The 13709-nt window shown below is 41.1% G+C and overlaps 1 protein-coding gene across 3 annotated transcripts in view; it reads right to left on the bottom strand.

The window, feature by feature from the left end:
• The window catches only part of LOC144685975 (vascular endothelial growth factor C-like), an 83606-nt gene extending 70731 nt beyond the window's left edge, over positions 1-12875 (bottom strand). For 2 of the 3 annotated variants that reach the window (XR_013577826.1, XM_078551060.1), the window contains exons 1-2: positions 12772-12875; positions 12208-12522 (exon numbers count right to left, since the gene is read on the bottom strand). Coding sequence is in view for 2 of the 3 variants with exons in the window: in XM_078551060.1 (XP_078407186.1) it covers positions 12208-12522; positions 12772-12789 (333 nt within the window). In the remaining variant the exon portion in view is untranslated. Of the gene's footprint in view, positions 1-12207; positions 12523-12641 lie in introns of all 3 variants that reach the window. The other variant, XM_078551061.1, reaches the window with a different exon arrangement.
• Between the last annotated feature and the right edge of the window lie 834 nt (positions 12876-13709).

The following is a 13709-nucleotide window of genomic DNA, read 5'->3' as shown; positions in this document are numbered from 1 at the left end:
AAACGAAGCATTGGTTTAATATCTTAACAGAAAGACAGGAATCCTAAGAATGTAGCACTCCCCCAGGACTGCACAAATTGTTAGCCCAGATTATGAATTTGAATCTCCAGAGTAGATTTTGAGCACACAGCTTTCTGACCCAGGTGAGAGGGCTACCACTGAGCCAAGACTAGCAAAATCATTATTGGGGCTACATTCGAATACACTGTGGACTGTGCTTCAATAAAAAATGATTCTGAGAAGAGCAATTGTCACGATTTTGAAACCTAGTGCTGTATATTATTCAAAAAGGTTTGCAGATTTTAACTTGTTTCTATTGGAGAAGAAGATTGTGAAGGAACCTGAGAAATCCAGAACGACACATAGCAACACTGAAGAAAGCAGGCTATTTGACCTGTGTTATTAAGTGTGGAGCTGATAGAGACATCTACAACATTAGCAACCTGAAACAAGATTTGAGACTAGAAGTTAAGGTAGTGGATATGTGGAACAAACTTTCTGTTACTGCTGTGTAGCTTAGGTCCTTCAGAAAGAACAGGATAAACATTTGGGTTACAAATGGAATTCAATGCTATGGAGTTGAGTGCACGCAGAGGGAATGATTAGGGAACATCGTAATTCCTGTGTTGCATGAAAATGTCATTAACAGAAAGCAAACTGGCAGGTGACACCTTGTTTTGCTGTCTTTTGGGTCAGGAAGAAATTTCAAAAAGACCTTTCCCTTAGGTGGCTATTTAAATTAACAGCAGGCTTGGGAGAAAAACAGAAGCACGATGTGCTGCAGGCAGTTAGACAGCAGCAATAATGACTTGCATTTACATAGCATCTTTAACATAGCTAAACATCCCAAGGGACTTTAGAGGAGCATTATTAAGCAAACTGTGACACCAAGCCACATATAAAGACCAGTGACCAGAATGTTGCTCATATGGCTTGGTTTTTAAGGAGTATTTTAAAGGATATGGGGAATTAGTTAAAAGGGCAGAGGTTTGGGAAGAGAAATCTAGAACTTATTGCCTAGGCAGCTGAAGGATTGATTAGAGTTCATTATAAGTAAAAGGTTTTGGTGGAGTCAGCTTGATGAGATGAACAGCCTCTTTTTGTTCTACAGATTCTTAAGTTCTGAATTTCAAGGGTAATTAACAAGAAGCTGACTGAATCCAAGGAGTTTGTGGTTGTTTGCCACCAAAAAAATATATAGTTATGATTTATAAAGGAACAAAAAAACATACCTTAACCACAAAAGAGAAAATGGAAGTTGGGTCAAGAAAATCATAATAACCTGAGTTGAAAGGGTAATTTATAACAGGAGGTCCGTTTCCAATAATTAAATAAAAATAGACTTAAAATTATCTGAAGCAATTAAAGCAAACAGCTAACTTTAAAATATAAATCATCAGTAACAGAAAAAAAAATTAGAAAGCAAACCAAACTCAATTGGAAACTAAATTGGTGATTTGAAATGAGAAAAAGAAAGCACAGATGAAAACAATTCAGGGAATATTGGGAACAATCGAGAGTTATTGGGGCAATTTAATGTCGATGAAATATTAAAGGAGTGAGAAAAGGAAATGATATGTTAAAAATGTTATGATTTTCTTCTCTAGTTTTCATAGTAGAAAACAGTCAGTGCTCTTTCTGGTAACTGAGGGAAACCAGATGCTTTGATTTCATGTAGAAAATGAAGGGCAGTCATGAAATGGTCACTCAAAAACGAGAGTGCTGGAATATCAATCAGGCAAATGGGCCAAGCAAAGTACATCCAAGAATACTTTAGAAAATGAGAGGGAAAAATATCTTTAGCTAAAAACATTTTTTTAACTTGTTAAACCCAGAGATAGCACTGCAAGATTGGACAGGAGTTAAAGTTATTCCAATTTATTTTAAGAGAAAGGTCATGAGTATGCTCCAAGGAATAATAGGTTAGTTAACTTGACATTGGAGTTATGAAGCAAACAATTCAAGTTCATTTAAAGAAAGTACATGCAATAAATCCCAGGCACTATAGGTTCCTGAAAAACAAGCTATGCCAAACAAATTGATCAGAATATTTTGACAAAGCAATAGAATTGAGCGGGTGTTATCTATCTCCACCTTGAGAAGGCAATAAGGTGAATGTAAAAACCCATAGGGTAAAAAATGAAGATGTAAACTTAATAGTGAACTATGATTACACAATGGAAAAGAAAGAATAACGACCAGTAATAACAGCTATGACATTGGACAGATGTAACCAGTAATGTATCTCATGGTCCAGTCAACGCAAAAAGCAATTATTTCATCTCACTCCATCACATACTTATCATTATGAAACAATTATTGCAAAATTTATGTGTGACATTTCGACAAAGATAATGCTAAACTCTAGCAGGCTTATTCCAGCTCCAGAATGATTCACAACCCCCTCAATCCATTCAAAAGTAAAATGCCTAATTTAATTGTTTTCTGGTGGTACCGATTGAGGGAGGAAAGTTAGTCAAAACATGTAGGAAGCTTTCTGCTCCTCTTTGGCAGGCAGAGCTTTGATCCAACATCTAATCCACAGGACAACCATGATAGTAATGTTGGGACACAGGGGAACAGTCAGTTAGACAGCAACAACAGCAGCTTGCATTTATATAGCACCATATAGTACTACTGTATCTGAAGGGGTTTTTTGGGAGCCCATCAAGCAAAATTTGGTGCCAAGCAGCATAAGAAGATATTTTAGAGCAGGTGACCAGAAGCTTCTCCCAGTATCTTGAACCAAGATCCAGAGCTCAAACTCACAAGCTGCTGATCCAGGTATGAGATACTACCAACTGTGACAAAAAAAATCACACAAGAACATACGAAGAGTCTGTAGTATTAATATATTTTTTGAAGATGTCAATGTAAAATAAGTATTCCTTCAAAAATGGATTCCCGGGCATTTGATATCTCTCATAGAAATGTGGAAACCAACCTCAAGAATAATTCTGCAGAGCTACTCCCACTAAAATTATTGACATGAATATAAGCCTTGAAGTTGCCATGTGGCATTATTTTATTGACACATAACATACTTTAATCTAATTCCTCTCTGCACTATTTTTAAGGCAATGTTAACCATTAGGCTAGTGGATCTGATAAGACAAGAAAGAAAGGAATTTGAAACACAAGCTTAAGAAACAATCACCAAAATTGCCATTTTCTACCATTTGGTGACGGAATGCACAGAAGCAACCAGGGAAGTCAATGGTTAATTTGAGAAATGGGTATGCATTAATTAGAAGGGTTGCACTGATCGGGACAAAATGATGAATCTATGACAAAAATAAAACATTTATTTTCTCAGATTTAGCATGGCTTTTTCATTTTGTCACTGTACATAAGTTGAAATACAGCTTCATTCACATAACGATAATCTGTCTTGTTCAAATTTATAAGTCTGCTTGGAGCCTTTGTCGAAATATAGTCAGGACAAGGAGCTTGCACAGACTGTGAGAAAAGGAAAAGAACCATTATGTGATAATATTACTTACAATTCAGCATAGCAGTTGTGTACTATGTATTATTTTCTACTACACAAGCTAGCTAAGCTTCACAATCACTGTAAAAATATCTTATGTTTCATCTACTTTTCATTAATGAAAATCTGAGTCAAAGTCCAGTGCTGCTGCCTTCCAAAGAGTAAGATGTGATAAAACCAATAGCTGAATTAAGTTTAGACAGTGTTCTGGTTAATTCATGAGCATGCTACAACATTTATTAAGCTGCTAGAACACAAGGCTTTATCCATGACAATTGTCTGTGACTTACAAACATTTTTTTTCAGAAAAGATTAAAGTTCCAAGGAGATCTTTACTCCATAATAAAACTATGCTTGATGCTAACGGTACATGCAAAAATTAGAGAATATTCAAACATCACTCATCAACATCAGCATAAAATAGAGTAGATAACTGAAAATAAAAAAAGTATCAAAGATAGCAGAGTTTCTGCTTAACACATATTCAATGCTAATGAAGCTACTGACAGATTGTAATGAAAATAATTGTTAGTGTACATTCTAATTGGACTTCTTGATAATGGTCCCTCTTTGCATTCTAAAGTATGATTCAATGTATTTTATTCCCACACTAATTTCATTTTTTCATTGATTAGAGACCAAAAGACACCAACTAAGATCATTATAATCACTTGTATGTGCAACAAAGTGCAATTAACTACGACACCTTCTACTTGCAATAGTTGGTTGGATGCAGGGCAAGTTTAGAATTTAAAGTTTTTAGTAATGGCTTTTCTGGCTTATAAAACACCCATCTGTCCTGCAATTCATACAAATTCCCTACATGTTGAGTTTTTGATCTTTGTCTTGTTGTCTGTGGGAGATCAGGGGCCAGGAAAATAACACTATATATGAGTTATATTTAGTACCTTATTAAATATTAGAAATATATAGCCAACAGACATTTTTGTCACATAATTTACCACTTAATTTTCCATTGCTGTGGGCCATTTCCCTTGCTATCTTGAATCTTTCTGCTTTTTATGGACACTGACAGACAGACTTATTCAGTTAGCAGTCTTTCCTTTTGTAGTAGCATTCTTGGGTAATGAGGTATTAATTTCTAGCACATAACCTCGACATCTGGTTTCACAGTGGATGTGTGGTGGTAAGGAAGAAACAAATGTTAAATGCACATGTACCCCACATACAGGTGTCAGTGAAACTTTTACCAAGATTTTAAGAGGGATGTGGATGGAACCCATATGTCAGCCAATGTTCAGTAGCACTCATGCCTTGGAGCCAGAAGGCTATGGGTTCAAATCACACTCCAGATATTTGAGCACGAAATTTAGGCTGACACTCCAGTGCTGTAAGAGGGATTGCAACGCTCTCTCTCAAATGGGGCATTAAATCGATGCTCCAACTGTCCTCTCAGGTGGATGTAATAATTTGAAGTACTGGCCAGTAGTTATCCCTCAACCAACATCACTTATAAAATACAGATTATCTGGTCATTATCGTGCTACTAGTTGTGGGACCATGCTGCGTGCAAATTGGCTGCTGCATTTCCTATCAGTAATTATACATCAAAAGTACTTCATTAGTTGTGAAATGCTTTTAGACATCCTGAGGTTGTGAAAGGTTCTCGATAGGTTCAAGTCTTTCTTTCCATGTAAGAAATGGCCCAACCTCTGATACAGTAAAAAGTCCTGAATAAATATTCTCTTCCAATTTTTTGCTTACATGATCAACTCCAGCACCTTGTAAATAGGAGAATGACAGAAATAATTTAATGTCAGAATTAACCAACAGACATAGGGAATGAAAGATTTGCCACAAACAAGAACGACACACCACTGTACTAAAGCTACATGTATGGACAAGAAACATCTTGTATTCAATCACACTTCAGAGTCTAAAGCCCTAATGTTTGCGAACACGTACATAAAGGAGAAATAATACGAACATACGAACAAGGAGCAGAAGTAGACCAGTCAGCCCCTCGAGTCTGCTCCACTGTTTAATAAGATCACAGCTGATCTGATGGTAACCTGACATCTGCATCCCACCTACCACCGATAACCCTTGCTTACCAAGAACCTATCCACCACTGCCTTAAAAATGTTCAAAGACTCTGGGCAGGATATTGAATTCAGCGAGTGGAGGGGGGTGGGGTGGCGGGGCCCGCTTGCCGACGCGGGATGACGTCGGGTGGAACTTCCGACGTTGCCCTGCGTCATTTAAATTTTCAGGTTGGCGGGGGCGCAGCCGAATCAGCTGTGCGCCCGCCGAGCTGTCAACGGCCAATTGAGGCCATTTAAAAACTAATTGAAGTAGTTAATGGACCTGCCTGTCCAACCTTAAGGTTGGCGGGCAGGCCGGGAGCCCTGGCGGGCTTCAGAAAAAGCATGAAACCTCATCCACGGGCGGGATGAGGTTTCATGTAAGTTTTTAAAAATTTAATAAAAGTTTAATTAAAAGTGATGGACATGTCCCAACTGATGTGACAGTGTCGCAAGAGTGTACATGTCAGGGAAATTTTACTTTCCTATATTTCACGTTTTTGAATTTGGCACCGATCTCCCTGAGGCACCACTTAGCCTCAGGGAGATGAGTGCACTCTTTCATGCGCATGCGCGAAAGAGTGCACTCTCGGCTTAGGGGATCCCCTCCCACCCGCACAGGGAGCAAGCGCCTTAATTGGCCCGCTCACGTATAATGATGCCGCGCCCCCAATTGGGGGCGCCAATTGGAGGCGAGCCCGCACGCGCCCGCTCCTGAACTTCCCCCCCAACGGGGGGAAAATTCTTCCCTCTGCTTCCACCACCTTTTCAGGAAGAGAGTTCCAAAGACTCACAAACCCTCTGGGTGAAAAAATTTCGCCTCATCTCTGTTTTAAATGGGTGACCCCCAGTTCTAGATTCTCCCACAAGAGGAAACATCCTCTCCACATCCACCCTGTCAAGACCCGTCAGGATGTTGTTTGTTTCAATCAAGTCACCTCTTATCCTTCTAAACTCCAGCAGATACAAGCTTAGTCTGTCCAACCTTTCCTCATAAGACAACCCATCCATTCCAGGTGTTAGTCTGGTAAACCTTCCAATACGTTTACATCCCTCCTTAAATAAGGTGATCAATACTGTACACAGTACTCCAAATGTGGTCTCACTAGTGCCCTGTATAACTGGAGCATAACCTCCCTACTTTTGTATTCAATTCCCCTTGCAATAAATGATAACATTCTATTAGCCTTCCGAATTACTTGCTGTGCCTGCATACTAGCCTTTTGTGATTCATGCACTAGGACACCCAGATCCCTCTGCACCTCAGAGCTCTGCAAACTCTCACCATTTAGATAATATGTTTATCTTTTTTTCTTCCTGCCAAAATGGATAATTTCACATTTTCTGACATTCTACTCCATTTGCCAGATCTTTGTCCACTCACTTAACGTATCTATATCTTTTTGTAGCCTCCTTATGTCCTCTTCACAACTTACCTTCCTAACTATCTTTATGTCATCAACAAATTTGGCAACCATCCCATCTATTCCTTCATCTAAGTCGTTTATATAAATCGTAAACAGTTGAGGTCTCAGCACTGATCCCTGTGGCACACTACTCGTTACATCTTGACAACCTGAAAAAGATCCATTTATGCCTCCTCTCTGCTTCCTGTTAGCCAACCAATCTTCTATCCATACCAATATGTTACCCCTTCGACTATGAGCTTTTATTTTTTGCTATAACCTATGCTGAATCACTTTATCAAATATCCAAATAACATAGCCCAAGTAGAAAATGCAAATAAAAAAGTATACAATAGCTCCTGAAATAGAAAAATGTCACTCAATGTAAGAGAAAATGACCCCCCAAAAATAATGATCTCAGGATATCCCAAAATGCTTTACAGTCAATGAAGTACTATTATGCAGTTACCGCTGCAATGTGGAAAACATTGGGCCATAACTTCCGTGCTCCCGTGTGTCGGATTTGGGGGCACCTCAAAGATGAGCTGGGGAATCCCTCTGGAAAGCTCCCAGGTAAGGGTTTGCACGGCAATTGCCCAGAAGTGCACACTTACTCTGGACAATTGCACTGCATTGGGAACCATCTGAAAATGTGAGTTAAATCGCAAACTTGGATGGTTCCTCCAGGGTTACACCAATAGTTACTCAGAAAAAGTTAGAAAAATTAAAACCTCTTCTAACTTCTGGGTAACTATTGTAAATACCCAGACCCCAGACCGACCCCATGGCATTACCCCCACACTCCCGACACCCTCCCCCCACACCCCTGACCCCGCTCCACGGGACTCCCACCCCATCCACCCCTCCACCTCCCAACCCACCCACCCAGCACTCCCTGATCCCCCAACCCACAGTCCCACATCCCCCGACCTCCAAACCCCCATCCCCCACTACCTCCGATCCCCCAAAGACCCGACCTCTGACAACTCCATGGCCCGACCTCTGATCCCACAACCTCCTCAACATGCCCTACCCGCTGATCTCCGAACCCCCACACCCGACCTCTAATGCCCCCATTCCCCCGACAACCCCCACTCCCGATTCCCCACCCCTTGACCTCCAATCCCCCCCACGCCCGACCTCTGACACCCCCCCAACCCCTTGGGCCTCGGACCTCCCCACTCCCCACTCCCCACAGACCTCTGACCCCACAACACCCCCGGACCTTTGACTCCCTCCCACCCCACCCCCCAGGCCTCGGAAACATCCACCCCCTACCCCACCACACCACCCACCAGCCAGGCCCGTCCCCTCCCCTTGGCCAGGCCTGTCCCCTCCCTCCGGCCAGACTCAAATCCTCTCTCACCCCAACCCTGGCCAGACCTGACTCCTGTGCCCCCACCAAGGCACAACAGCCACCCTCCCCATCACTACCCAGATCCAACCCAATCTGATCTAACCGCAACCCCCACCAAATCCTACCCACCTACCTTATACACTTACCTTCTCGCTGGCTTGTCAAAGACCTTTAAACCTGGCTGCACCTTCAAAGTTACCTGGTTTATGGCAGCTAGTGCCATAAAAAAGGGGGTGTGGCTTGCTTACCTGCGACTGAGCTACTCTCTGACAGTAGGCCCCGGGATTGAGCTGCACGGCACAGGTCTCACCCGGCCTGAGTTGGAAGGTCAGGCAAGATACGATCGCCTGGATTTCCAGGTAAGTACTTTTGTGCAGAATGGCAATCCGACTCATTTACCGCTCCATCAAAACTTACAGCTCATAAAAGAATGAAAATTCATTCAAATGGAAATAGAGAGAGCAAAGGAAATAGTGAGAACTAGATTCAAATGGGGAGCGGCAAAAATAGCCGACAACAAAGATATTACTCAGCAGAGATTCTCCAGCATCAACTTCTCTTGCTGATGTTAGATAAAATGAGAACATTTACTAATTCCAAACATAGACATTCTACAATTTGTTTAGCCCCAAACCCTTCAGTCCATCCAGACAATTTGAACTGCAAGTGCTGTTAAGTTAAATTGCTAACTCTGTACTTATACAGTCACAGAGTCATTGAGGTCTACAGCACAGAAAAAGACCCTTCGGCCCATCAGGTCTCCGCCAGTCAAACAAGTACCTAACTATTCTAATCCCATTTTCCAGCACTAGGCCCATAGCCTTGTATGTCATGGCATCGCAAGTGCACATCCAAGTACTTCTTAAATGTTATGAGACAATAACAGTTCATTTGGTCCAATGGCCAATGAACTGGGGGAAAGTTGGGAACATCAAATTGATCTGAATTTGAATTGTTTCAAATTATACTTTTATATGTTTGAAATGTCTCTGCCTCTATACCCTCGCCCTCTATCCCCTGCATGCTGTGCACTATTTCTTGTTCAAAACAAGTTGATAACCTTCTGATGCCACTGAACCTCTGCCAACACGTTTCCCTGTTCAGAAAAAAATCTTGCACTTGCCTCCTGCAAACCAACTAAAATGCTACTTGAGAAAAATAGCAATGTGAAAGTATTAAATTTCATACACAGATTCAGGCTCCACAAATCTGCCTTGTACATTAAGTGCACATAATCAGACCACTCATTCACACTGAGCAAGAGATAATCTCTCAAAGTCCAGCACATGTGCGAACATTAAGGCTGCTTGGTTGAGGTTTTCATGGAAAAAATTAACAGAATTGCAGAGTGTGATAAGAATTTTTAAATGTACAAAGATCATATATAGGAAAAGACCAATTGGTCCCTTGAGTTTGTACCTGTCACGATGAATCTTAATAATCTCCCATATAATCTCCTAGGAAAGACAAAAAACAGAGGACAAAAAAACCCCTTGGCCAAGTTAGGGACAATCTAGAAGATTCCCCTCTGACCCTCATAGAGACCGGAAGGCATCCATTACCATATCCACCTTCATTATGATTCAAGCCACTGTTAGGAATTTCTGAATGCTTAAAGTAAATCTACATTGACTGACAAGTTTAAAACTTGTCATAAAATTCAATAGCTTTCTGTAAATAGAAAAGCAGAGTTTTTGGCTTAGGTAACTTTTACCAATGCCCCCTGGTCCTCCCTAATCTGCCTAATTCAAACAGTCTAGCCATATGGATCGAAGTTAATCTGTTCAATATTTTAAAAGTTTCAACATAATTTCCTTCATGCCTGAACTTTCCAAGAGTAAAAACGCCCAGCTCTCTAATCTCAATCAGGTAACTAAGGGTTTTTGAATTAGGTATCAGTCTAGTACCCTCCTTTACCAGGCCTCTTTATCACTTAATAAAGGCAAAGAATGCTGGAAATACTCAGCAGGTCTGTCAGCAACTGTGGAGAAAAACAGAGCAAACATTTCAGGTTGATGACTTTCGTCAGATCAACTCTGCTACTTATCACGTGAGTGGAACAAAACTAAGCTCAATATTCTAGTTGAGGCCTAACCAAGATCAGTACCTACAAGGACAATATTTTGTTTCATATTGTATTGTCCTAATAATATTCTATTAGCTTTTGTTCATGGCACTGGCCATAAACCTTCATGATCCATGAACACCCAACTGTTATCCCACTCTTTCACCTTAAATTCAAAATCCTGCATGTTCTACACATTCTTGGCATTAGTCCTACTCACATGCATAACACCACATTTAGTTACATTAAATTACATCTGTTAAACACGGCCTGATTTCCTCATCTTGATCTGGTTATAATTTATTTTTCTCACAGCAGGTCCTGACGCCCACACAAATCTTTGTATCATTCGTGAGCTTTGCAGACAGTTCCTCCAAAGCCTTTATCCAGATCATTAAACAGTTTGTGAAGAGCTACAGCCCTAACACTGATTCCTGCAAGAGTCCATGGGTCCCCACCGTCTCCCCTCAACCCCACAGAGTCACTGCCATTAATAACAATCTTCTAAAAGAATGCGACCAATTCCTACTCCAACCTAAAATTTTACCCTAATCCAACAGAATTTTAATTTGATTAAATGGTCTATTGTGTGGCACCTTGGTAAATTGACTCTACCACTGACAACAATCCCAGAAAAAAAAGTATCTAATTTGCTCACTCACTATTAGGGAATGGCAGCACCTTTAGTTTTTACAAAAAAATATCAATTGAATGTGAACTAAATAACGCTGACGAAAATCCTGGAATCTCATGTCATTAACACAGGATTTGACTGACTCATCCTAAACCTTCTCTGAAGCAGTTTGGGATATTTTACAACACTAAAGGTGCATTATAAATGCAAGTAGTAGTTGTTGTAAACCAGAGGCCCCAGCCATCAAATGACAAATGGAAAACATTAGGATTTTCTCCAATCTTTTGGTTAAGACATCACAATCCCAATTTATTAAAATAAGTGTCGCCATTACGGACTTTTCACATTTCCCATACGCCCTATAAAAGTATCAAATCGAAAGGAAAGTTACTAACTAGTTTGTGGAATAGAGGTAATAGTTTCTGTCTGGAACTACCGATAATTATGACAGTTCACGAAATGAGCCAGCCGAGAATCTGTACACACGCTAGTGATGCGACACTTGTTCCAAGACAACCACACAGTCTGGCCTAAATATCATTCTGATTTTTAAGTATGCAACCTGTAGTGCAGCCCCCACACAATCAGATATCCAGCAATTGGAGCCAGTTTTGCCCTCGGCTACTCGTCAGGAGGGCAGTCAGAGAAAAAGGAAAGCAATTCCTTCTTGAGGTCGGTCTATTGAGAATTCTCTGTCCATGGAGGGAATTGGGTATATATTTGAAGAGGAAACCTCTGCAGGATTTTGGGGAAAGAATAGGGACCAACTGAATAAGTCTATTGAAGAGCGGGCACAGGCACAGGCACAACGAGTTGAAAGGTCTCTTCTGTGCTGTACGGTTCTATGTCCGAGAAAGGATGGAGAATGTGACGCAGGTATTTAACTGTGACAGTCAGTCCTCCAATACAAACGCACAGATGGTGACAGTGCCGGTGAAAGCAGCCGCACACTCTCTGAATCAAGATGTATCTTTTAACGAAATTGACTCTTCAACAGCAATTACTTGTGCACTTTAAAACCCTGCCCTAATGCAAGAAGTATTTTTTGTGTCACCAGCAATGTGGACTGATCAAACCGTTTTGTACAGGCACCGTCCTCAATAAATACATTAAAACATTAGTATATTCCAAATACAAAACGAGCACAGAGTAAACGCTTCTAGCCAGCTGGAAAGATGGACGGTTAAAATGTGAGACGTTTCACCTTTACCTCGCCTTCCTCTTCCTCCTGATACTGGTCATAGTAATCCTGGCTGGACTCGTAGGCAGAGCTGGGTCCCCACAGCAGGACCTGCGTGAAGCACAGAGACACCAGCAGCCCTGACACGCTCCAAACTCGTCCAGACTTCAGACAGCTCCGAAGAAGCAACTCGCTTAAGCAAACGTACATAGTTTCTGGGGTTTTTTTTTTCTCTCTCTTCTCTCTAATAACGTTTTTTAAAGTTGCACGAACGTCTGCAATCAAAAAATCTTTAGGGAGCCGGAAAAAATAACCTTTTTCTTTCCAAAGCCTGCAATGTTGTTTCTTGAAATATAAAAAAAAGAGAATAGTTGAACACAGCAAAACGTCCTTTTTGATATTTTTTTTAAACGGTATTTAATAGGCAGCGCGCTTTCCGCTCCTAAGCTTTTAAAAACAAAAACCCTGCGTCTTTTTAATGTGGAGCTGCTTATCTAAGGATGAAAGTGGTCGCAGCGTCAGAGGCTGGAAGTGCAATAAAACACTGAATAAGAAGGTGGTTGATGTCTGGGGGCGGGCTGCCTGCGCTCTTACCTCATTGCCTGTCAACATACTTCCCCGATCAAAAATATGTCAAAGCATGTTATTGCACACACAAAAAAAGAAACATGATCCTGCCGTTCGCTCGCCGACTGACTTGCACGCCTACGTTAACCCTTTCAACGCCTGCTACATTCCCAGTGTTGGCAAATCAGGAGCAGCAGGACAGCAGTAGGCCATTCAGCCCCTCATCTGGCTCTCGATGCTGTTGCTATTTTCAAATGGCCTCAAAACCTGGTGTGAGAGTTGGGTGGTGGGTGGCGGAAGCAAAATGTTGTAATAGCTCGGGGGGGGGGGGTGGTGTGGTGGGGTGTGTGCTAACATTTGTGCTTGAGACCCCCTTCCTCTCAACCCTCTGGGTTGGATTTCCTGCCCGTAGGAAGCGCCCGATTTTCATTTGCGCCAGGAGGGCGGTTCCGCCGGAGACACCCGTAGGTTAAGAAAAAATCTAGCCCAAATCTGAGTGAACTCCAATTCGATGGTCTCTGCCTAAAACATTAACCTGTGATTTTTTTTTTTGCCCGTGTTTGGTGACAATCAAATCTATTCCTATTGTGCTATAATATAAAGAATTCCCAGAGGAAAACGTCATTTTTGAATTCCAAAACTCCAAAATAATGATGATTGTATATCTTGGAATCAAGTCTCAATGACAGGTGCTGAGTGATATAAATAAAGTGTTCGTGCTAAATTATTTTCCCCACTATTTTAGTTCACACCTTAACTCTTTGTTAGAAAAGTTGGATATAGGAATTTTATATGGACGCATTAATGCATTCATCACTACTAAGGCTCACCCACTAATCATCACTAATAAGATTCACCCACAATGTAGCATGTTTCTAAATAGAACAGTGGTAACAGGTGATAATTATCCTGCTCATTGGGGGCAATTTTCATCTCTGCCACATATTGGATAAAGAATAAACAGA

This window comes from Cetorhinus maximus, chromosome 10 (genome assembly GCF_964194155.1).
Source record: "Cetorhinus maximus chromosome 10, sCetMax3.hap1.1, whole genome shotgun sequence".
Lineage (NCBI taxonomy): Eukaryota > Metazoa > Chordata > Chondrichthyes > Lamniformes > Cetorhinidae > Cetorhinus > Cetorhinus maximus.
The sequence above is the reverse complement of the archived record's forward strand: the minus strand, read 5'-3'. Positions and strand labels throughout refer to the sequence as shown.